The following is a 27,111-nucleotide window of genomic DNA, read 5'->3' as shown; positions in this document are numbered from 1 at the left end:
ATCTTACTACTATAATAACCATACCACATTCTACTTCACGTGGCTAAGGCGAGTCAGTAGTCTGGGTGAGGGTTTTAAGGGAGGGGTAGCCCTCCCCCCTCCCCCTTTTTGGTCAAATTCCTTTGCTTGAGAGTGCATATAATACAAAATGGGATCAAGTTTTGATAATGCTTTGAAAACTACTACTTCTCTTTACCAAGTAAAACAAGAAGCAGCTGACAATAATTGAAAATGGAAGGGAAGTAGTAAGAGGTGACAGGGGGAGGGGACAGGTGACAGGGCAAGGGGACTGGTGACAGGCAGACAGGGGGGAGGGGGAAGGATGCAGGGGATGCTGTCATATTGAACTAGTAAGCCCCCTACCATCATCAAGATTTCCATATACTCATGGATATTTAGTAGACATTAACCCTTCTTTATTAAAAAGGTAGGTATTTGTTAGTGATAATAGTCGTAGTTCTTCATTGAAATTGAGTTGTAATCTTCAAAGAGAACGTCACTGGGTGATAAGTCGCTTTCATTTTGTCGACTGCAAACAGAAATATTTACGATAACTGAGATGAGATAATAAATGGATAATGACAGTAGCATAGATGTACCTTTGTTTTGAACAGGTGGTGGTGAGGTCCTCCCAGGTGGTTTGGCCTCCTCCTGCAAGATAAACAAACACCTCATACTTACAGAGAGTTGAAGAACATACCACAGAATCCATTTACTGAGTAATTAAAATTATTTATGAAATGTACAGATGGTGCAAAGAATGAATAGAATGCACCCGTAAAAAGCACAAGTTTCTCACACATATATTTGTGACGTTCTGACCAAACCACGTAATATTCACATGTTATTTGATTATGCTCTCCATCAAATATTCATTAAGTTTTCCTTTTGGGGGTTTGAGTATTATAACACTAGATTGTGGCAAGGTCAAAACATATTTTACAAATTTAATTTTTAATACATGTCACTAAAAATGTTTCCAGAAATTAAAAAAATTAAAAACATGTTAAGACCAATGTAAGTTAATTAAACAATAACCAAACCTCCTAACACTCAAAGCAGTTCAACTTGCAACTGTCTCTCAAACCTTGTTCCATCATTGAATATCATTGTAAGGGCAACACTTGGAAGAAAACCTGGCTAGTGAGAAAAATTGCTTTTTGGAAATTGCTAACATGTGAAAGAATTATATTTACAGCTATGAGGCTCTATAGAACATTTACGAAATGTTTGATTATGACACCATGCAGTTCTTCTTTGTTACAATATATGCCAGAAATACTTGCTATAGGTTGTCAGCATATGTGTGAGAACCAGATATTTCCTTTTGCATTGGCAACATTGAGACATAAAATAGTTCTCGTGTACTGACACATATGTGAGAAATAGAAAAGACTTCATTCTCACTTTTCCTGTTTTGAAGTGGATTTTTATATTTCTTTGTGCTATAACCGCGGTTTGGTACTGTCACTTAAGTATGTATACAAATGTAACTTGCTAATGGAGTGCTAGAGAAGTTAAGAAAAGTATAATCAGTATATGTATAAGGAAATTGGAATGGCTAAAAATCTTCTTTGAAGTCTTATTTCAACAACTATAAATTTGCCAAAGATCCTTCTGTACATTGTTCTATGGGCAACCGAGGTTGGATTTATGGACACAAAGTCAATACGGGATGTCACAACCATCACTTGTCACCATCACGTGATGTCACAACCATCAGATGCCACTTGTACCGATTAAAAGTTTGGGAGGGTTGAGGGTATATGCCATTGTCAATTAACCTGTAATTCATTAGAGTATATGCTTTGGTGAACTGTTGTTTTGTATATTTGTTTTTTGGGGGGAGGGGGGGGGGAGGTTATTTGTAATAAATATGAGAAATCTCTGGACTTTATTTCAAGGTGTTTACACATTATTTTAGGCTGTAAGCGAGTGAGTTAGCGTTGTACAAGAAATGTATAGTTTCCATCATGAGATGTGCTCCTACCCTTGATATCAATATTTAAATATATAAATCAGGTCAGTTAGCATGAATAGTACTTACAGTATTTTGTGTCTGCTGCCTCTTCTTTAGTTTCATCTGGATTTCACTCATCATGTCTTGCATTCCGCCTCCTTTTTTAGCTGGTGGTGGTGCATCCCCGCCCTCCTCCTGTTAATTGAAGCAGACAGAAGGTCAGTGGATAACTATTACTAGACATGTTAATGAGGTGGGTGGGTGGGTGGGTGGAGGATGGCGTTCGATGCAGATCAAGTTTAGTTTCAGTATAGTTCTAGTTTATTTATTTCTACCATTCACAACATCCAAAATACCAAAAAAAAATCTACCGTTCGTTACTATTTTACGTATACATGCATAGATAAGACATGGTTTGGATCGTTTGCTCAGGCTGACGCTAATGTAGGATAAACAACAGAGATGTGATGGTAGGGAACCAGAATAAGCATATGCTTTTTTAGTCTGGTCCCTCCCTCCCTCCCCTCCCAAAGAAGGATCAACAAAAGTGTAACATTATCCAAGTTGTCAGGGGATGAAATGATAAGCATTGATTGCTTGGATGGCTTATCGTACCCCCTTGCCCATTATCTTTGAGCTCACATGGCCAGAATACTCTTGGCCAGAGCAAGTAAATCATATTCATATGCAAGTTGAATGATTCAAAGTCACCCAGATTGGAAATATTTTGAAAAACTGTATTTCATATCATGCTTCAAAGCACTGGATTTGACAGTATCAGCAGTAAGACTATACTGTTTTTATCAGATAGAGGTATTAGTAATTGTTCATACTGTCAGTACAGGTGCTTTTGAAGCGCAATTTGGTAGGACAGTATAGAGTGGTATTAGCAGTAGAAAATTTGTCTCGAGCAGTCCAGGCTTTGGCTGTGCACCTTACATCACAAACACCTTACACCTGGGAGGAGACGTGCCGCTTTCTGACAGGTACTTGCAAATAAACTTGAAACTTTGAGGATTGTCTTCAGGTTCCAATGTGCCTATCTACGTTATGCTCATTACCTTAACACTCCTAGAAGTCCATGTTGTTTTTTTTTCAGAGGCAAGAAGCAACCAGCACACTAAGATGACTTCCTGTGTTGAGTCTATCCTTTTATTCAAAGTATTCACAAATTTAAACATTATTAAAGTAACTTGACTGCATATTGTAAGAAAAGTCCACTGACTTAATCCATCAGGCAATAAAAAAAATTTCAACAAATTGTTTCTCATATGTGATCTTCGTTTTGCTCTCGGATGCAAATGAATATATTATGCCCTTGTGATGGTGTGTTTCTGAAGATCTTAACGATGTAATTCAGTGATTAACATACTGATGTCTACTTATCAACAAAGATACTTGCCTTGACTGTCTTCTTTAGTTTTGTAGCAGCTAACGCTGCGGCTAGGCCTCCTCCTAGTCCGCCCCCGCCACTAGCAGCTCCGCCTCCGCCTCCTCCTCCAGATGGTGGAGGGGGTGGGGGTGGTGGAGGGGGTGGGCCACCTCCACTAGGTGGTGGTGGTGGGGCAGGCGGTGCAGGTGGCCCTGCAGGAGGCGCTGGTGGTGCAGCAGGTGGTTGCGAGGGAGGTACCGGGGGTGCGGCACTGGCTGGAACACTCGGGGCATCTGGGCTCACTCTGCTGGGGGCTGAGGGAGATTGAAATGAAGAAGATGCACACCATTTATTGACATCACAAATATTGTCATTAATATGCAAGCTGGGAATATAAAGATAAATCTGTAGTAGTATGTTTGTAATGTAAACTAAACTACAAGGAATACAAGTGGAGACACAGAGCTACACTGTTACCAAATTAATTATTGGCTAATTGATGGAGTGAAGGGCATATGTTGTAGGGAGATAGGTATTAAACTAACCATTAATTTAATTTGCATGAAATTCACTTTTTATTTTATTGTTCTTTCTCATTAATGAGTTAAATATCTTACTGACATGACAGAAAATTGCATGTATCACAAACGATGCCTGTGTCTGTCATTTCAAACCATATCTCATTGTAAATGATCAATGTATATACAACAAGAATGGTGTAGGACAGACAGGCAGCGACATTGAATCTCCGACCATAGGAACACTTTACAAGGAAATCAATGATTTTAATCGATGTTGTGTGCTTTACTCCTTCTTGCTGATTTATTATATGAACTACATCCTTTCCCTCGCCCACCCCCCACCCCCCCCCCCTCTGCCACCCCTGCTTTTTGTCGTATTTATCTGGATTCATCTTCTCCATTTGAAGGAAGTTGATTCCAGCAACAATCATCCATTTAACCAAAGCCAAATTTTCAGATCTTAAAACACCCATAGTAAAGTGACTTAAAAAAACTTGTTATTAGTAAAAATGTTATAAGTAAAAATGTACCACACTTTAAAGAGAAGAGAGTTTTGAGAGAATCAATATTTTTTCTAGGTTTACCATAAGCTTCATCACACCAGAGTGCAGTAGAGGAGGGGGAGACAGGTAAACAAATTGCAAGTGAGGGACCATTTAATATGCGTGGGCGGAACTTACGGAGAGCCGGTGGTTCTGACGATGAAGAGGAGGTCCGTTGGTTTTGAGTCTCTGGAGGTCTTTGTCTGAAAACAAGATACAGAGATGTACGAGAAAGAGTCATAAAATGAACAGATCACAACATAGCGAAGAAACATTGGGACAAGGTGGCTAGAACATGGCCACGGATGGTTCACCTCCCTGAGGGTTGACTCTCTAAAATAAGAAAACAGCAATCCAAACTCATGGCATTCGATTAGGACTTGAACGCGCACCTTTAGGGTCGGTATATTAAACAGACGAGGACTGTAGAGGGCATTGGTAGGAAGAGTATGCTACAAGTGTTAAAGGCTTGTACATAAAGTACAAAACACGGTAGATGGAATGTTATAATCGTGAGGAGACAGGTAAGTGAGTAATAATGCCAATAACATAGGATATGTACTTAAGTCAACATGGAGTAACAATCTCAGTACAAGTGAGGTGAAACTTACAACCATGTGTGGGTGTATGTGCCCTCAAAAAAACAAAGTGGAGTATATATGAGCTGTTCTACAAGTTTGACCACTGAAAAATCTTTGACAAGAATGGCAAACCTTACCAAACACAGTTTGGAAGAACATTGGATAGGACTGTTGAGTGGAATACTTTGGAGGAACTTATTTTTTGCTTACGAAACGACTTGCATCTCAGTTTTATACCATGTTCAAGATTAATAAGAAATCTAACATTTCATTCAAAGAACAGTTTATCTGACTGTAGCCCTTTAAAATTTCTAATTCACAACAGATGGATAGAAGAAAAGGATTAAAGGAAGTTAAATAGGGATAATCCTAATAATACAGGTTTAGTTACCACGTACAGCTTTTGGTGATCCATATATTTAACAAACTAAAGCAATGAAAAAAGTGTAATCTAACAGACTTACTGTTTACTCTGTATGTTTTAAACGGAATTCTTTCAATTACGTACGACTAAAATGAGTAACGGTAACTTGCAAGTTATATTGCTTTTGTCAAGCTATGTCAGCAATTCTACCACTAGGGCCTAGCACAGCATTACCAACCTAACAAGGATGTGATTCTCCTATCCCTAATTATAAACAGCAAAGGGTCAACTTGCACATATCTACATGTTGAACTTACCTAACCTTACCTTAACTTACCTTAGTGTGAGTATATCCTAACGTGATACACTCAGTAACCTCAGTTTAATAATTCCGTACCTCTCCTTTCAGAACTTAGCGAATAAGCTGCTCTTTTCTGACTAAAAAACTTGGGAATATATTGGTTGAAACAAGCCTTACTACTTGATAGTTAAACTGGCCAGGCAACCTACCCTGTTCCCCTAATGAGACATCTATGGTCACTGCTCAGAGATAAGATTCATGGTAGCTATGCTAGGAATGCCCACCAAGCACAGCTAGATACCAAGATGAAAAATGATGCCGAGATTGATTTCAAGGCAACCAGACTATTTACACAGCCATCCCAAGCAACGCATGAAAACGATGTCACAAACAAAATGAAATGTCTGCCGAGACCTTCATATGACAGCAAGCTTTGTTTACAACAATAAGAATTTACTAGATAATGTATATAAATGTGTTATTCATCATCTCATTAACAATAGGTGGCCCAACTACCCCCCCCCCCCCTCCTCCCGCCAGCCATAACCTCATGTTTATTCATGATGACACACTCCTCTAGAAAAATCTTTCATTTTCAAATTATGAATAAACGTTTCCCTTTCAGTTTTCCTTCTCATTACCATAACATAACCAAAACTATACAGTTATTAAATCACCCCCATTAGTCTCGCTGTAAATAATAGCAATGCATACTTTTGGCTTAAAAGTCTTTTTATAACTTTATAACAGGAAATTGGTAAGATTAATGCTTTACGTTCACTGTACCATTGTAAAGCACTTCCTTAGTGCCCCCAATCAAAGTTTCAATTTCAATTTATCAAATGAAATTTAAAAACATTTTGGATTGACACCTTTCGCTAAATCATTGTCTATTTTCATTTAAACAAGAGCTAAGGAGCGTGTGTATAAGCTGGATGCACTTTCAGAACCAGATGTGCTACGTGTTGACTCGGTTCAAGGGTTACCCCTTGTGCAGATTGCCTGAATGGCAAAATCCTTCAGAAAACAGAACTAGACAACTTCCAAAATATATTTCAAAAGATCTATTCTTCCAATGAAATAGTATAAACCACTAGTGATAAGCTCATTTCGGAGTAGAAAGGGGCAAAGAAATGTTTTTGGCTGGAGAGGATTAAAGCCAGTGAGCTCAGGTTTATATTAATCCAATCCTGAAGTCAATGGCTGGAATCCTGTTCTACCCCTACAATTCCTTAATCTCTTCAAATCGTTTTCGAATTTTGCTGAGAAAAAATTAACGGAACTCCTGAGAGGACTGAAAAGTAAATGTTATAAATACTATTGCTATGAGTTAAAACTTTAATTTTTCTGACCAATGGTTTTGAGTGACTGAAAATGATATGTTGCAAACACAACTATCTGCTAGAACACAGAAATAGTACCATACCTGATCTCTTCTTGTATAGAAGGTCCATTGTGTACCTGAGTAGGGGCTTGTGGAGGTGCTGTGGTAGGTACAGGTGGCCTAGATGGGGCTGCAACAAAAAACACAAAAAATTAACATCACTCATTATCTTTAAACAAAATTACTTTAATATCAGACAGAATAACTTCCACTTAAGAGTTAACCTAACATAGGACCGATTTAAAAAAAGTTGTCTTGAGTGTCAGTGATCAGGTTCTTTTCAGACAATCAAAAGTTGTTCTCCAAGCTTTATCTGAAGGATGAACATTTTACTCATAGTTAGGTCTGACATGTGTGACATGACAACATGCAAACATGAATATTCTTCTGTAAATATGAATGTGAAATCAACATCAGAAAACTGAGTAGACCAAACTATAAACAACTCCAGTGACATCAGGAATACAAGTGCTATGTTCTACCAACTGAGCAATACAGCCATACCTGTGAGATGTTGGTGATTCTCACACAATTAATTATTTGCTTGGGGGGTGGGGGGAGGGGATCGGAGGAGGATAGGTGCTAGTCAACAATTCAACCAAATCTTATTTTGAAGGCAATAATGTTTTGCTCTTTCACATTCTTGTGTCTTCTAAAGAGTATGTGTCCTGAAGTGCAAAAGTCAGTAAACCAAACCATATCATTGCAAACACATACATATCACACAGGTAGAAAATGCAGACATTTAATTTAAGGAAAGAAAGAACATTTAAATTTGGACACGGTATAGAGTTTTGTGGTATGAAATCAATACTACTGATATAAAAATTCACTTAGTTTTTGTGCAGAGTTTGTCACATGGTTTTTAATACCATGATCTTCCCTCCAAGAAATGTCCACAATTTTCACAGCAATATCAAACTTATCTCCTCCTACTTTAGTTCAGAAAGAAACAAATCCAACCGAGAGCTTTGACCAATAACAACTCTTTCCAGGATCTGTTGTCAATGACATACTTCCCATAAATAAAAACTTCATCATTTAAACATAAAACTAAACGAAACTACACTGCATCCGAAAATAAAACCTCAAACATTCCAGACAAAATGAAATTCAACACCGAAGCCATTAATTACTCACAGAAATTCTCCAAAATGAGACTATCATCCATATGTAACCGTGGTTTGACTGAGGTTTTTCTCCTTCCCTAACCGATCCTATTCGACTCCCAGCTTGTTAACTTCTGAGTAATTAAGATCTGCTTCTATGCAGGTAGCTAAATGTGTCATTATGAGGCACCTAAATATTTATTTATCTTAAACTGTCCGGCCTGACTATTCGTCAGCTGTTGGGGTTCAACAATCATTTCTGACGAAGCTTTATGATGACTGCAAACCGGTCGGTCGTGAGGCCGATCGAGTGAATTCCATCAAACTTTGTTTCAAACGGTGTAACCTTATCCTATCTGATATGAGTCCAATCAGGATATTGAGCATTCATTCAGGAGGCCTTGTGCTATTTACTCTAGGCTTTAGTTGTTTCAAACAAGGGCGTAGGAACCGGGGGGAATAGGGGGGGCGCCAGCCCCCCAGTGAAAAATATGGAGGGGCGGAAGTATCATTCCGACACCCCGCTTCGCAAGTCAGAAAACTCCTTTTTCATTTCCAAATGAGAAAAAAATCTCATTTGGAGCACCAAATTGCATCTAAGGCCAAGTGAAAATGCAAAAGTTTTGTGGGTGTTGAAGTGTGCTACATTGCACCAAAGGCCACCTGGAAATGCCAAAAAATTCCAAAGGGGAGGGGGACACCCCCCTCCCCTTAGACCCCTCCCCCAGGCCGGCCATCAGTCTTCAGCCCCCCACTCCAAAGTACCTTCCTACGCCACTGGTTTCAAACCAACCCGTAAGGGTTCCTGGTTTAGTAGTGCGAGATAATTCTTTTGACAAAAAGTTGTTGTCCCTCCTACCTCTTTTTCCCCACCCATGATGCAACTCCCTCCATCCCTTCCCCTCCCCTCCCCTGCCCCCACCACTGTCCATGGGAGCTGGATTGAGAGTGTTTATATCATTGAAAATATCGTTCATGATCGATGGTAGAGGAGCAACAAAGCAAACCTTTATAAACCAAAACGAAATTGCACAAATTCTGTTTAATTGTGATTATTCCTATCATGCACAATAACAACACACTTCAATTTTAAATACCTAGTCTTTATGCGCATAAAATGTTTGCTTTCTACATAATGTTATATTAGAATTTCTGATAGAAACTGACTCAAAGTTGCTACAAAACTTGACATATTATTCATTTTCTTCAAAACTTTTGAGAGCAGTCGGCTGTTGCCAGCTTAAAGAAGGCACAAATTCATAAAGCGTTTTCAAGGCATTAATTTAAACTGACTGTTTTTAATGATTATACAATGTAAAGGAGATGCTGTCATAAATTCACATTTATGACACATGTGGGATTCCACAAAGCAGCCTGAATGCATTTGGCTTCATCAGTCCATGGATTTATATGGGCTTTGACTCATTAACCAATGAACAAGAATTAGTAAAACTGTTGCCATAAGAATGCGACAAAACAGGATGTGTGACTACTTTTGAAGACTGACAAACCGTGAAATCATTTCAAATAATGCCTGGGATGGTGTAGTTTATACAGAGTCTGCTGAACTGCTTACATGCTTTGGAAATACCTACTAAAGCAGGAAGACACACAAATGTGTCGCTTATCCACTTCATTACACCTTTTTATGATATTAAACAGATGTTACATCGCCTCATCACTTCCCTGCAGATTTTACACATAGCACTGCTTGCTCCACCATTGTCTAAAGCAAATTAGTTTACAACACTGGAAAGCAAATCATATGCAGTGGCATAGTCTTGGCTACCCCGCCCTCCCCCCCCACCCCCTCTCAAAATAAATTGTAAGAATTTGTCTCTAATTAAAGGGTGTGAAGACTCGCGCAAAAAGAAACGTCTAATGCCGGTAATCTGACCGAGTTTCGAATGAGGTGTAACAGAAGTGTTAGACACCACCATCGATCCCAGAAAATACACACACAGCTTGCTACCGTCGGTAGTTAGACACTAGTACAGTCAATATATACAGCAACGGTCAACACCCACAACACAGAGTACATTGCAGCGATGGACATCTCAGGTCTACATAAAAGATAACAAGGTATCACGTTTCATTACTGTCTGCATTTTGTAGCGACAAGAAGAAAACTTCACTTGCAAGCAACGGAAAGTTAACTTTTTCAGAGCGTGGCACTCGGTTTGGGGCGAGTTTTCAATGCCTTTGAGTACTTTAAACTGATCAATAATAACCAGCATTATGAACATGATTCAACTAATAGGAATGCCTATGGTCAACAAATGGATCAAAACTGCCTTGAATAGAAGAATTTGGGATAGGGGGAAAGTATTCCTATGAGAATACAAATGTTCCAAAAAAGGAATGTCACTAATTTCCAAAAATAGAAAACATCAATATGTGGGGAAGAAGTTCAGGAATGTTTGAATCCAATAACTGATGTAAAGCTCCTATCTAGAGTCTCATCCTCCCAGAGGACACAAACAAGCCTGTAAAAAAACATGTGCAGAGCTGATAACAGTTTGAAGGATTACTAACACAGAAAACTAAGTGTGAAATTTCATAGGTAGTTGAGTTGAATGAAACAACATAGGAAATAGGTATTCTGCTTTAAGGAATGATATCAGTTACAAGGTGACCCAAATGTCACCTCCAAGAGGAACACTGAGACTACCCCGGGGGATGTGGGGGGTGGGAGGTATCACAGACTGAGATAGATTGAAAGTTACATCTCCAAAAGTGAATTAGGCCAAAATGACAAAAACAAACAATCACCTTGGAATGTATTCATTTACAGTAAAATTAGATATTGACATTTTTGGTTAGTGTAAAACTAACTTTGCATTCCATCATTTTCACGGCTGTAACTTCAGTGGTGGTATCGAGAAGAATGTACACCCTTAACATTGAATGTCTTAGGAAGTATTACAACTATGCACAAGAGTTAATGGCAACTGTATGAAGAAGTGTGGGAAAATGTATCGCAAATTTGGGACAGTTATCAGCAACCAGTTTTTTATTTACCTCTGTATGAATCTTTTAATCACCTTTTAAAGGCAAATCATAGGTACCAGTCTAGCTAGCATCAATTTTGTAAACACAAACAACTGATATTTTATTACAGTATGTGTACTGCAGCATTGATGTGCCATATCTTTATAATGGTACAACGTCCAATTAGGATTAATATGTAAGATAATAGATATGTCCAATTTTATCTACTCATGTGTCGTCTAAAGTGCACAAACATTGTTTACTTCCCCAATCTTGGATCTATTTCAAATCAGTCGCTAGATATTTCTCAGAGAGAACCTTTCATGAAACATAGCTACACTGATTGTGGCCATTATAAGATTTTGAATTATTTTGAATACTTTGGGAGGATATCATAACTGAATCATTCCACTCAAATTATACACTACTCTATTAGTGATTGTACTAAGTCATAGGATAGAAACATTGCTTTGGCTCTTACTTTACATTACAATGCAAAGCCACACCAGCTGATGTTGATCTAGCATAGAAAACATGCCTTCATTCTACCCTTATGTACAAAGCCATGCCAAACCATAGTGATTTCATACATATGCAGCTATATATAAAGCAAATTCACTGTTATTTACAATAGTGTTCACAACTAAGAGATCAAGAAAAATTCCTGCACATATCAAAATGTACCAATAAACTGAATTATTATTAACAGAAATATAGTACCAAAACACATAGAAGTAAAAAGCTACCGTATTTCAGGTTGACAAAAAAAATGAAACAAAATAATAAAAAGAGCAAAACAAAGATTTCAAAACTAGCAATCTCACCCAGACATATGCTTACGGACGTCTTTTTCATGCTACAAAATGTGGAATGTATCCGAGGGAAATTGGTTCTGGTAATCTTTTATAAAAATCCTCCACTATTTTCAAAGAGGGACTCCGGTTTGCTCCGATCAATGGAATGCTTTCTGTTGATACTACTATGACTACTACTCTGTCTTCTCTTTATTCTCCTCCTCTCCATCCTCCAAGATCTCCCTACAACCTCTCGGAAGACATATCTGGATGATGATGTCATTATCTATTGGTAGCTGGGATGCAGACCCACTAATAACCGGTTTAGTGTTAGCTGGAATTTCCACAGAGTATGGAAGCTCACTGAGACCATTTCTGACAGTTTGTTTTTTTCTTTCGTTTTTTTTGCCGTTGTGTCAATTCAGTTTTGTTTGTAATTATAAACACTTGATATTTTCAAATTTTTCAAGTAAAAAAACTACAACAGAGAGTTTCAGTAGTTAGGCTCTTTTGAAAAAAAAGTTTGTTTCAAAACAATTGCATTCCTCAATTTTTAATCAAAGTCCTATTTTTCTGGGTTTCTAAGAGAGAGCAATGTTATAATCAAATGCTAGACTGTTTACAGCAACGGGTTACGTTAAAGGGTCATGACAGTAAAACAGGATGAATACATTTCGTTTAAGGGTATTGTAACAAACAGTATCCCCATCTCAGGACAAAAGGGAAATGGAAATAAATCTACTCTCCTTACTTTTTATGTTTACTCCCATGTTTATGTTTTATTCCATGTTAGCTTTGTTGCTTCCATGTTAGCTTTGTTACTGGGGGAAAGCACAATTTAACCTGCCACTTGTCAGCTGTGGTTCAAACATTTTGCACATTACTTATGTTACTTTGAACATAGTCAGTGACTTTTAGGTATTAAATTATTGGGCAATCTGAGAAAACTGTAGCGACGGGGCTCTCCAGTTTGCAATTCTACTGAGGGTGCCGTCATATCACTCGTGGAGTGACCAGTGGATAATGGTAGCGGCATTTGAGGCAATGAGGGTTAGCAATTGGGAGGTTCGGGGTTCGATACCCGGCTGTGTCATAGTAGGTTGGGTTTGCATCCAAGAGCAATCAACGGTGCTCCCATCTGAAATGACTTTCTAAATCGAAAAGATTCCAAATTTGAGTTAAAATGTTGAATTGGAAGCCACCAGATGTGTAAGTTGTAATCCATAAGCCCTTGTGTGTTTCTCCCACATTTGTGGTTCCACTTGTACAGTCTGGCCTAACAGAACAAAGTGCTTCAGAAAACATCAGTTAAGGTGCTTAAATAGTCTGACCAGAAATTTAGAAAAAATGTTTCAAAATAACTCTCCTTCACTAATTACAAATGAAATTCTACGCACAGTACCGTTATGATCTGCATTCAGAGTGCACAACTTGTCAAGTTTCGCGGAACTACGTGAATGTAGAGCCCCATTGTAGACCTTTCACTGTGTAAACTGTGTAATGTCTACTTTAAGGTACTAAGGTACATCTATGAGATCTATGAGTCCACACAAGTTTTCATTTAACAGAATTTCTCTTGATTTTTATCGCGACCAGAGTTGACTATTTTAAGGGTTGACCAGTGGTCTGCAGCAAACTAGTTTAATTTTTGGAAAATCAAAATTATTCTCAAGGTTAATATCGAAAGAACAACCAATGAAACTAGTTTATATAATAAAAATACCTCATTATACTGCACCTTCAAATCCATTAAACATTAATTCAATGAGCAACTTATTTGACTGCTTCTGATAACTGAAATGAATTCCAGTTATCTGAGGGTAAAGCAACAAATCAGCCCTATCACAATGCAATGGAATATCTACATACAGTTCTTTCGGTTTTTAACCTTCCTTAAAAAAGAGGAATGGTGTTTAAAGGCTTCCATCTACTGCAATGCATGACACAGACCATTGACCATTGGAACTAGAGAGAGAACCCCCAGAGGGTTCCATGGATGATATGACTGGTATGCAACATCCATTTTGATTCACACATGTTCGGGTGAAATTGTTATCATCTTTCACCTCCCTCTTCCATGATTTAATGAGAGATAATGGGACAGCTGATGACAAAGACCGAGATAAACAGAAGGACCAAACATGATGGATAGAACAGAATCCCAGCACACAGAGGAAAAGTAGAACCAACCTGGTAAGTAGGTAGGTTGGTATTATACAGCCCACAGAGGTATTCCTGATCAATGATGTCATAGGGAGGAATATCTGCCACTGGTGAGGTAGTAAAGTTGTGAATCATTTAGTCAAGACAATGCCGACCGACAGATAATGCCTGCAGTGTATTACTTTCTTGATGAGATTTGAGGTTGTCATAAAATTCCAGCATACCCAGACAGACCAGCCTGGGTAGAGTTACAAATATATATATACAAAATTAAATCAAGAATGTTGAAGCAGGAAGCTCTGAATGCTACCAGAGCTATGTTGGTCTCTGTTCCCCAAAGACATATAGATTAATTAGAAACATTCTTTGTCACCTTACGACAGAAAACGTGTCGATTAGATTAAATGCCTGAGAATCCAGCGATGTTAAGGCTTTCGGTGAGTACTGCTCATGTTGCGGTAGAAATACCCGACTATTTAACTGATCAGCAGGAATGATTTCAGGTGAATTTACCTCAGACATAACCTTAGCAGTTAACACTGCACATCTGCTCCATCTTACATCGCAAGCTGAACCATTCATTACTGTGTTTCTCTTTGACAAAACAAAATCCCGGTGATAGAGGGCGCACAGTGTTAAAAGGTTACCAGTTCATTCTAGGCACGGTAGAAGGGGTGCAAAGGTTGTGAGGAGACAGGACAGCGAGGAACGAAGTTAATTTAACCTAGTTGTATCTCATGAGTCCCAAATGCAAAAACAGTTTATTACCTGAGGGGCAAACCACATTTATTTCTTAAAACTCAATCTTAATGCATCTCCTTAACTAATGTATCTATATGCAAACTCTGTAATACATCTGTCTGTCTGAAAAAATGTCAACAAAGGAATCACCCAACTACTAAACTGCCCACTCAACTAGACTGTGTTAGTTATGATATAAACTTTCATTTATATTACATACTGGTTAATTCCACAGTGTCATATACAACATGTGATCACTTAATTACTTAATTGAGATATGTATACAAACAATGACAACCCTAGAACATTTCTCTTTTCACAGGTCTGACTTGGGATAACAAGCAAACACATTATAACTTAATTGTGATGTACGAAACAAAAGAATTCTCCTAGCATTTTCCAGAAGGGTATTGTGCTTAAAACTTTATTTTTGCATATCCTTTAAACAAGAATATCCTGATGATATTGGGGAGGGGGGGGGAGAGGGGTGATGGGTGATGGGGAAGCAGATCAACTTCTTTAATAACTGATTGTTTGTAAATATCAGAATCGATAAAAGAGGACATAGTCAGTCAAGGAATGGCATCAGTTACTCGGTGACTAACAATGGAAATAAAAATGAGGCTTTAACATTGCAGAGTTATTGATCAAGAAAACACTTCTTTACACTAAAGAGCTTTACCAGGGACTAATTTCTCTTGAATTGCATTTCAAAATTCTGCTATCCCAATGCAAAATTTGTATAGCAAGCAGTGTCTGTACACGAAACCTCAGTGTTTTCAGTGCTATTTGTTGGGGAATTTTCTAATGCAAATCCTAAAGACTCATTTATTCCGTGATTTAGTAACAAGATTAATAAGTATCAATACACAACTCTCTACTGGTGTAAACGTTTATCATCACTCTTGTGCCCCACAAAAATGAAACCCTCATAACAACCAACAGAGAAAGATTGCTACAGTAGTAATGCTAGATTGCTACTGGTTCGGTAGTGTTGTTTGTACACTGATGTCTCAAATCAAATACAAAATTCAATGCTGATTTTATCGTTATTATCTTTCTAACTCAACAAGCCTCTTTAATTGATCAAACATACTTGTGGTTTTTCTCTCAGGGATGACAGACCATTTGGAATGCCAATTATGGAATCTCGCAACATCTTTCCAAGAACAAAGAAAAGAAAGGACGCCCTGGTTAATCTACTTTGTTTGCCATAGCTACTGTACACTCCTGAGATCAATGAATGGAATGGGCTTTACCCCCTTAGTATTTGGGAGAGTGAAGGGCTGCTCATGTACAATCTAGTCTGTCCGATCAATATTGTCAGTGTTAGTTTCAAGGGGGCAGGTAGGGGTGGGACAATTACATGCCCGCCACCTAATTTTCTGATCCACTCATCGAAAATGGACGGCTTCATATAAGCAGAAGTCGGTCCACAATCATCGCATGGATTGGACTTAAAATGTGCTTCTGCAGGCTTCCTTATCCTTGGGATTCACTTAACTTCACTTAAGGAACATATTATCCGACTTCCAAGTTCCATGCTTACATCTAAATATCACTGCATCTTTTGTCGGGTTGCACTCAAACGACTGTTGTGTAATACTGCCCCCACATAAATATTTCTTAATACTTTGTGGTTGTCAGGAATGAAAGATTTCTACCTCCCTATTCACACTACTGTACGGAATTACGTGAGATTGCACAATTATCCAGCTTCAGTGACATACAATTTGATTGCAAGAGGAGAAGACAGACAATTGGCACCTCTCACTCTCATTCGGGGTTGCTTGGGGCTAGTATCCTTCATTAACTCACATGCATGTTTCAGCATTTACCTATATAGTTACATTTTCTGTTGGTTACAACTGACTTGCAACTCATATACAATCCTTTAACAAAACTGTAATCACCCCCTCTACCATTTCTAACATTGAGGAAAGCGATCAGAGTGGCTTCTGGCTTAAAACTCTCGGTAAAGTTACAACTTGGTATTAGTTACCCTATTTAGATGCATTTATTATTTACACAGTCCATGAGAACTTTTGTCAGTTCTACTCAAGGTTAACTTTGACATTCATAAGAATAAACTATTATTATTATTGTTATTCATGTAAACCATTACAGAGAAGAGAATCACACAGAAGGGCAAAGTGTAGGGAATAATTTTAGTGTTTAAATGTTTGCATATATAGTTTATCATCTTTGCTTATCATTGCTTGCTGAGAATTTAATAACCTTCCACCTATAAAAAAAAAAAAAAAAACCCTGCTATACATAGCTGCGTTTGTGCAGCAACTTGTTGATTTAGACAGTGTGTTCTTGTGATACCATACCAGATCAATGTTGTCCCTGTACTATGAGTGTACAGCTATGATTATGTAATAACACCAGAGGTGAAATGAAGTTCCTCTAAGACCGGGAGACACTTTTTGTGGAAAATGAAGCACGGTTTCAGAGGGGCTTTTAAGTTGTACCAGGGCCCACTTGGGTGTACCTGGGGAATTTGACAGTTTTCTACATACTGCAAGTGCACACTTCTTGATGTACATGTACGTGAAGAAGCAAAATGCAAAAACAAGGCTGCAGATACGTGACTAATTGAGCTGTTATCTGATAATCATTTTTGCTGTGAAATCATTTTGCCGGACAGGGATCGATTGGCTGGTCGCTAGCAAGTACTACGAGCAGTTTTACTGATGAACGAGAAGGAAAATGCAATAGAATGTTGTCCTTCCTTTAGTATCAAATGTCAAAGAATGATTTTGGGACTTTTGAGTTTCACAATTTGGCAAACTGTTCTGAGAACAAAAGTTCACATGTTTCACGAATGAGTTTCACAAAAACAGGGTATAGTAGTCTTTCAGGTGAAGATAACAGTTTCTGATAAAAATATGCCTTTTTGTTTTTAAGAAAAGGATCATCGTAGCTATGCACCACATATCATGTGCACTTTGACAAGGAAATAACAGTTTAAAACATTAACTTCCTTGTCCTGAAAAGGAAACATGAAAGGCAGTTTGACAAGACATATAAATGTATTTTATTACCCGAAATTTACTGTCATCAGGAAGCCAAAAGTCTAACTTTAGGGGATGGCATGACATGATCTGTTATGAGTTTAAGGAAATTCATAAAAACTTTTGAATAAATATAAAAGCCTGACCTTGGAAACATGTCAAAAGGGTAAGAAATGACAAAGAGTGGCATCTTATGCTTAGTCTTCTTCACCAAAAAAAAAACCTTGGAACTGTTTAAATGACTTAATAAAATGCAACACATTTATATCGATTAAAAGTACAAAATAAAACATTGTACTCAAATTTTTCAACACGGTAGGTTACCTAATTATGGTGTTGCGTGAAGTAAGATGAGTAAAAGTAGCGAAACAATATGACACTTTTGAGAGGAGAAAAGTGATGTAATTCCTCCAAATTTACCAGACTTTGCTCTCAAAATTACTAAACACCCCTAAAAATGGCTGAAAGCTGGAAATACATCTCTTTTTGCAACTCAATACTATGACACTCACTCTATTGAAGCGATATTTATATTTGTCGGTACAATTTAACAATTTGGCTACCACTGTGGACTGTAATAATGATCATAAAATTTCCAACTGATTGAAATTTTCAAGCATCTTATGTTGAGAAATTTAACTCAGTTGCTTTGTTACCCTCGGAAAAATTCTCGACATGGTAAGAAAACGGACCTTTTGCTTAATGTTGTGAGACACCTATGACGACAAGCATGTATCCTTTAGTTTTAATTCTCTACAGTATTTAGGCATGTACATACATGTGCATGCATGTAAGAGTTTGAGCTGAACTAGGCTAGTACCCTATATCAAGAACCCTCTTCACTTGTCTCTACTGGAGTGTGGTTCTCAGCCTCTTCAGATGCTAAGGGCTACCAATACCAAAGACTTAACCGCTACTTCTTTCTGATTAAACAACACTTGCAAGACAAAAAGCCCTGGTACGTGTACAACAGGAGCAAATCCCACAACTGATTGGACTGCGTCTTAACAACCAACATGTATGCATATTACTGCCACCATAACACTTGTGCAGTATTCTACCAAATGCATTTAAAATCATCTTACCTATTACAGCTATACACCCCCTCTATCTTGCAGACTGACATATGACCCTTTACACAAATATAATCAAGTTTTGCAAACAAGCAATTTAGAAGATTTAGTCATGCATATATGGATGTATACACTTTTACCACTAGTTAGCCAAATGTATCACCTGATAACTAACACAGTGAGGAAATCATATAACGATTCAAATTCTTGAAGGAGCTATATATAGTGATATAATTAACTGCTTGATATGCTAACATAACCACAGTTTCAACAAGCTAGAAAGAAACTAGAAAACTAGATTAAATAGTTTGGGAATATCTGTTTGCATGGTATTCATATCTTGTGACAATCTTTGTGTTTCGCACTATTCAGATCAACTGAGTACAACAGCCTTCACTGAGCTTGGGTACTATCAATAAATTCTCCATTGTCTACAGTACCTTTAAAGACTGACTTTCAGAATGAGTAACATGTACTTTATAATCACAGAAACATTTTTGAATGTTTAAAAAAAATGGTAAGGGGGACCACCACATCAGTCAAGAAAGCAAATATTACAAGATTGAAGCAAGTAAAGTGACTAAAAATGACTGCAAAGATCAAAAATAGCAATAACACCACTTTTACTCGGGTTTCACATTACCAAACATTCCTTCTTCCTGTACTTGGAACTCTCACAGGAAGTGAAGCCTTTCCTACAAAATTTTAATCTCACCAACCTGGTAAAGATACTTCCTCATATCATAAACTATTATGGAAAGAAAAATTCCATTTTCTTTTCATCAGTTGATTTCTATCAAGCTTCAGTTCTTTGCCAAGAAAATATTGCGTACTATCGTAAAAAAAAGGTAAAACAAATTTCTCGCAAAATACAAGAAAGGTTTTTTAAGACGATTCTGAGAATCTCTTCTCAATTTTGAACGAGAGACATTCTAAAGATTGGAATAGGCAGCAGGGTGCGATAATAATATACACATAACTTCAATATTCCGCAACAAAAAGACTGCAGAGTTGCAATGAAACTACGGAACTTATAAAACTCCCCATGCAGTGACCAACGGCATTGTCTCTTCTTTGTTTGCTTTCAGTTTACTACAGCCATAAATGAGAACTTTTTTATAGACAGTTATCACTGTATAAAGTATAATGCACTATATAAGACTATATAAGACAAATTTGACCATCGCCATAAAACTGAGAACTCCTAAGGAACTCGGCAAAGCTTGGAATAGAATGCAAGCCATACGATTCACGGCCCAGACTTTCTCGTACAATCTTGGGGACTTTAATAGCAAGTTAGTTACAGTGAACAACAGTGCTCAATTCACTTGGATGGTCTTCATATCTCCGGTACATAAACTAATTGTATGATAATTGTGATGCCCTCTGCTCACAGTAGACCAAAGTTACTGTGTCAGGGGGGGGGGGGAATAGTGAGGTGCATTGTGACTGTTGACCTTTGAAAGTTGGTTAAAGGAAGTGAATTGCTGAAATGTTACCAAAATGGTTATCTTATGGTAGATGCTATGAAACTCTGCGGGGAATGATGTAAATATCTATACTTCTACGTAATGAATGGTCCCACTCTTACATCACTGGCATCAAGTTTGGCTTGTTACTGCTTAATTCCTCTGGTTTCCAAAGCTCTGAAAGTTGGGTCAAAGGAGGTGTAGTTCTGAGATGTACCCAAGTTAGGTAGTTTAGAAAGATTGTTTGGGAAAGGGGCAAGAGAGGCGTGAAGTTAATATCGATACGTCGACATGATGGTCCCACCCTTAAACCTCTCGCACAAAGTTTTGTTTTTGACTGCTACCTCCAAATATTCTGCTCACCTGAGAGTTTTTCTAGAGCTGAGAGCATGGCACTGCTGAAGTTCTCTGCATCTTCTGGGCTATGGAAGTTTAGTCCATAGACTTGTCTGCTGTCTCTCCATTGATGGAAGGTTGGAGTGGCTTGGTTGTACTTCAGTCCCTTCAGTATGGCTGAATTAATTACAACCTAAACAAAGTAGAAAATATTATCTTGTTAACAATGTAACAAGAAATAACTTTAAACAACCACAACATTTGTAGAATGGGAAAAATGAGAAGAATATGGCATTCCTGTGATGCCAATAACAACTTCTCTTTGAGATGGCTGAAGTGGGAGAAGCTGGACATCAATTTTAAGTGACTAATTAAAGGTACAGGCAAGGATAGAGAAATGGGGGGGGGGAGAGTGGTGGGAGGGAAGAGAGGGGTAATATATGTAAAGGGGCGAGGGAGAGGTGAGAAAACACAGTGATATAGATTTTGATGACATGGATATTGGATAATGAAAACTGTGCCAGTTGTTTTACCAGTGTGAATAGATACAATTAGTGATGTATCTTCTGGACGGTCATGAAACTTGATGTTAAAATACCAGGTAAGTGTAACAAAACATTGTTGAATAATAACTGATGTGTATATGAAAGTACTAAAATTCATAGCTACTGTATGTTGTATTGAAGGTGAGGGAGTGAGTACAAAGAACAGCACAGCCGAAAGTCCATATCCATACACAATCATTGAACTACTACTATAGAGTATGGGTCAAAATTCCTTTCTTTCAAACACTGGATTCAGTATATGAATGTAACAAATGACAGTGTATATGCAGAGATTAAAGAAATCTTAAATTAAGGCAATCGCTGTGCAGTAAATATGTAGTTTCTCTTTTCAAGACTGCTCTTCCCATGCTTCAACCCCCTTCCCCCCCTCTCTCAGTCTTCGTCACAATCCCAAAACAATGGGTTTCTTGTCAATAAAGAACACTTCATGCAGTCAATCCACTATATGCTTAATATGGGACCATCCCATTTTTTATCTTTACCTCTCAAGCTTTGAAGTCCTTTCATAACATGAACTCAGGCTGACTGGCCAGGTAAACACAATCAGTATTAAACACAATGGTCACATTCTCAATCACCTTCTCCATGTATGTATGCAAACTTTTAGAGCATTTTCTTGGTCATTAGAAGTTATTTGTTGAAAACTTGAATTCTCATATTTTGCACCAAAGATTCATTTTCCAAACTTGAAATTTACTACAATATAGCATTCTACACTCAAAAGAAAACCTATGATTTAACATGCAATGTACAGTATACTAGCACAGACTGTTCACATATTAACCCAGTAATGCCTTCAGTCTAAGCAAGATCTCACAAAGTATGTAGTACTCACATAGTGTCACTTCCTTCACTTTCTGCAATGTGTGATACAATAAGTAAACATACTGTACCCACGCCTTTGTCACGTTTTACCAGGTACCCCTTGTAAACAAATGGAATTTTTGGAATACAAGGGTATTCCTGCTGGCCTGTTTATGTGAGGATAATATCTTCTGGGTAAAATATTTTATTTTCCTTCTTCAGCTGAATTTTCTGATAAACTGACAAACGTAAACAAGATGTTCGACAAGATTGCTTCTTTCACAAATTTGCTCACTTTTGCCTCCATATCTTGATGTCAATCATTTCTAATATGCATAGTTGGAAATTGTATGATATAAATGTTTTATGTTACACTCACAGCAACTCCTCCTCCTCCTCCTCCTCCTCCTCCTCCTCCTCCTCCTCCTCCCTCACCCCATATAACTGTTGGCATACTAAAGGGAATGGCACCTTAATGATGTTATTATGTCATTCACAGACCTACAGTGCATGTTTTCCAATTCTCATTTTGACACTAAGCATCACTCTTGCAGAGCCTCACATAGCTGCATTTGGAATGCTTGGGGGAGTAACTGTTGCATCAATCATGTCAAATTCACACATAATTGGATAACATACCCACATCCCATTAAAAACCCATAATCCATGATCGAATTAAACAATTAATGTAATCGGATTACAGATTTATGTTCTCAGATGCCTGATATGTCTCCTTTTAACCAAGGGAGTAAAAGCCCACAAAAGATTTTGGCTAATCAACCGTAGCATCCAAAGCAGGATGTATTCATGTGATAATAACGTACCGACTGATCTGCCTTGAGTCTCCCGACTACCCTGTATGTGTTATTCTGTTGGTGTTGATAGATCTGTACTCTGGATACACCAGCGCTGTTACCGGCTTGGACCCACTTTCTGTTAGCATCGTCGTATATCATCACTGATGCAGTGGTGTTGCACACTGCACGCTCCATGCTGAGGAAAACAAGAGGATCGTAGTATCAAATGAAGAGCCCATGAGAAACTAAACTCCATACAAGGTGGTCATCATTGAGATATTATCCTCAATTGGTACCATTTATCCGCCCCCCCCTCCCCACTGACTGAAAGTTTAGTTTACATCACTGGTGAGAAACCAGTGGATGTGTACTTGACCTGTTCTTTCACTGTACAAAATGAGCACATCTAATATCTGTGAGCAGGCACTGCAAACATACTGATCATCATACTGATCACTGAAACATACTGATTTACTGATAATACTGATCACTGAAACATACTGATCATCATACTGACCATTCTGATCACTGAAACATACTGATCATCATACTGATCACATACTGATCACTGAAACATACTGATCACATACTGATCACTGAAACATACTGATCATCATACTGATCACTGAAACATACTGATCATCATACTGATCATCATACTGATCATCATACTGATCACTGAAACATACTGATCATCATACTGATCACTGAAACATACTGATCATCATACTGACCATTCTGATCACTGAAACATACTGATCATCATACTGATCACATACTGATAACTGAAACATACTGATCATCATACTGATCACATACTGATCACTGAAACATACTGATCACATACTGATCACTGAAACATACTGATCATCATACTGATCACTGAAACATACTGATCATCATACTGATCATCATACTGATCTTACTGATCACTGAAACATACTGATCATCATACTGATTGATACTGATCATACTGATACATACTGATCATCATATAAGTATACATCCTGATACACCAGCAATCAGCAACCGTTTAGACAATGATGACATGAACCACAACCGACCACATTCCCAGCCCTCAAGTATCAATGCTCAGAACGCACTTACACTTAAGCTCACTTGGACAATGGACTTTGTGTTAAAAAACAAAGAAGAATAAAGTATGGGATAATTGTGCGACCCATCAGAAAATGTTTGCCCCCCCACTTTTGTCACAAATCCCATGGTTAACAGACTGTCGCTATAAAAGCCAAGCAAAGACTACTGACAGTAAACAACAGATAAACATGCAGCTAGACTCCCCATAAAATGTATAAAAACAAGTACACAAAAGCCTAGCACTGGAAACAGACACAGTACAGATCTGAAATGTGATGAAACTGCTACCGTTATACTTGGTATACATGTACATACAACCATAATAACGCCTTTACTTCCACAACTCAGCTATACACAGGCTGTTTACATTACCAAAAGAAATGCTCAATGATGTATCCATTAGCACAAACCATTACATACTCTACTGGTTATGGTTGAAGTACAAAATGTGTTAAGTTTATACCAACCCTTCGTTTCCTTCCTCCATGATAAAGTCTGCTTGTAGGGAGACCCAAAAATTTCAACTGACTAACAGGTTTAACAAACAGGTCTACACAGAAAATTGTGTCGATGTGGGTTATCAGTTTATCCTTTGAACTCAACCAATCACGTAACTAATGTCAAGTATTACTTCTACTAGTACTTCCTTATATCAAACAAGAAGCGTGTTGATAATTTATATTGGAACAGTTGCTCTCACCCGCCGATTACACTCATAGAAACTAAAGACTGGAGGCACCTGAAAGCAACTTGACACGTTTTCAAAGCAGTGTCTTTCAATGTGGTGGCTAACTGCTTTAGATCATCTACAGTATGGAAATTTTACTAAACAGTAAGCACTTTTCAAAAGTTTGATATTACATTTCATCCTGTTTGGATAAATATCTTCATAGGCTTCTTCACTTGTAAACCATTAACTAAAAGTTAACAATTTACCTAGTAAACAAAGAAATTAAAAGTTGACAAATTTTACCCTTTGCCATTACAGTTTATAACAATTGGAGAAAAAATATGAGCTGCATCATAATGGAAAATTTTGGCAAGACAAATGCCACATCAATAATAATAATATTAATAATAATAATAAATGAGACTATATATAGCGCCAAATCAGTACACAAAAGTCACTGCTCGAGGCGCTTTACAAAGAAAGCAAATTAATTTACATAAGAATATTGTGTAAAGATGGGTCTTATAAAGTAAACTTTTGAATGTAGAAAGTTCAGAGCATGTTCTAATGTGATCTGGTAACTTGTTCCAGAGATAAGAGCCAGAGTCTTCAAAGCTTCTGTAACCATAGGTCTTCAAGCGTGTGGTTTAGGAACAGTTAAATACACCAACCACTATAGTGTATTTATACTGAGAATGATAAATCCTAACTTTCAAGAAGGAAATTGAAATTAAATATTGAGGAAAAACTAAAAACAAGTTTGTTATTGTGCTGCCATGACACCAAACCTGTTTGCTTCAAGTCTATTCCAACTGTAACAAGTGTCAACTTCAGGTTCAGATATCTCACTAGGATTGCTTATAGAATTTGTTCCTCTTTCCGATCTGTCTCAAATGTGAAAGTTTCCTCTGTAATTATCCTTTTCGGTCTTATTTATTGTGTATTTGAGCAAGATAAAATGTTCACACTATTGCAAAACAAAACTTATTATATTTACAATCAAATCAAACTATTGAATTGAACATTTGACAGAATGGGATGATTTGAAAGGGGAAGAGGCAGCAGTAACAGGATATCCAAATATTTGACCCCACAAACCCCCCCCCCCCTCGCCCAACATTACCTCAATGCTTATTGCCCATGCAACAATCATACTTACAGTAATAATAATATTTGCTTTTGATATAGCGCTATATACCAGTGATAGGTCTCAAAGCGCTTTACAGCCGTTAAATTACCCCTGGTCAACGATAACCTGTCCCAGAGACAATCCCTCCAGTTGGCAGCAGTTATATACTGCGCCCAATGACAAGTTACCTCACAGGTACCCATTTAACCCCTGGGTGGAGAGAGGCAAGTGAGATAAAGCATCTTGCCCAAGGATACAACGTAATGAACTAGGCGGGAATCGAACCAGCAATCCTTGGATCACGAGTCCGACACCTTAGCCAATTGGCCACCACGCTCCCTAATACCTTTATCCCAAGCACTTTCTGTTTCATCTTTATGGTCTATTTATCTACCTATCTGGGATTACAATAGTTTTGGTCCCCAAATTGGGAGAATGATCATCTGAACCCCCCCCCCAACCAACCCCCCCCCTTCGGTTCAAACATCCCTGCTATGATAGCAAATACACTAATTATGCTATGGACATCAACACCTGTCTTTTTGCCAAGTACATGTCTACCCAACTTTCTTTTCCTGAAGGAAACCTTCATATTGCGTGTTATCACGTCAGTAATATCACTGTCAAATAATTCTCTATATAAGGATAAATTTCACATCCTTACCAAGGAAAATTGACCATGACACACAAAGTTTAATATTCAGTATAGCTAGGCCCCAACTTATAGCATGCTATAATTGCTAGAAGTTCGTAAAAAGTATTTTCCTGGAGGTCTTTACTCTCCAAATTGTTCTCAGACATTTTTAAGGAACACACAAAATGACTGTATATGTCTAAGTGAGGAAAATTTCCTTGTTGTAATCAAAACAGTTTTTTGTAAACAAAAAGAATTTTGAAAAAGGTTACCATATTTTAATAACTAGCATAGTTGGAACCAATACAGCATACCTTTAAGTACCAGCAATGTTACAACTCTTACATCAAAGGAGGCATCAATGTCAAGCACACTACTAGAGGATGGTTTCTAGCATATAACCTTTTATCTTTTATCAAATAGGCCATTTGATATTATGTGGGAAAGGTATACTTTGACATTTGTGTGAGAAATAACTTGTTCTGTTCAATATGAATGAAAAAAATATCTGGAAAAAAAAAATATTGGTGAGAATTCATTTCTACCCTCAAGTACAAAAATCGCTATTGTCATCACAAAGAACAAATTTATCCCTATTTTTTTTTAATAAGTAAAGGCCAGCATTGGAGCTATCCATAAAAGAGCAAAACAAAATCACATTAACCATAAATCCAAACTTATCATCAAAAATA

General features: G+C 37.7%; 2 protein-coding genes across 10 annotated transcripts in view; one reads left to right on the top strand and one right to left on the bottom strand.

Moving 5' to 3' along the window:
• Window positions 1-27,111, bottom strand: part of LOC139970760 (uncharacterized) — a 79,935-nt gene that overhangs the window by 9,115 nt on the left and 43,709 nt on the right. For 8 of the 9 annotated variants that reach the window (XM_071976729.1, XM_071976727.1, XM_071976731.1 and 5 more), the window contains 7 exons: window positions 22,916-23,084; window positions 20,749-20,914; window positions 7,068-7,155; window positions 4,534-4,598; window positions 3,363-3,646; window positions 2,048-2,155; window positions 600-651 (listed from right to left, as the gene is read on the bottom strand). In XM_071976729.1, coding sequence (XP_071832830.1) covers window positions 600-651; window positions 2,048-2,155; window positions 3,363-3,646; window positions 4,534-4,598; window positions 7,068-7,155; window positions 20,749-20,914; window positions 22,916-23,083 — 931 coding nt within the window. In that variant the 5' untranslated portion in view covers window position 23,084. Of the gene's footprint in view, window positions 1-599; window positions 652-2,047; window positions 2,156-3,362; window positions 3,647-4,533; window positions 4,599-7,067; window positions 7,156-20,748; window positions 20,915-22,915; window positions 23,085-24,453; window positions 24,612-27,111 lie in introns of those variants that run through there. The other variant, XM_071976725.1, reaches the window with a different exon arrangement.
• Window positions 8,117-27,111, top strand: part of LOC139970759 (tRNA (adenine(58)-N(1))-methyltransferase non-catalytic subunit TRM6-like) — a 244,428-nt gene continuing 225,433 nt past the window's right edge. The window contains exon 1 of the mRNA XM_071976721.1: window positions 8,117-8,174. Within this exon, the coding sequence (XP_071832822.1) occupies window positions 8,132-8,174 (43 nt within the window). The 5' untranslated portion in view covers window positions 8,117-8,131. The remainder of the gene's footprint in view (window positions 8,175-27,111) is intronic.

Source organism: Apostichopus japonicus, chromosome 8 (assembly GCF_037975245.1).
Source record: "Apostichopus japonicus isolate 1M-3 chromosome 8, ASM3797524v1, whole genome shotgun sequence".
NCBI classification, from domain to species: domain Eukaryota; kingdom Metazoa; phylum Echinodermata; class Holothuroidea; order Aspidochirotida; family Stichopodidae; genus Apostichopus; species Apostichopus japonicus.
This window is presented reverse-complemented; position numbering and strand designations above follow the sequence as displayed.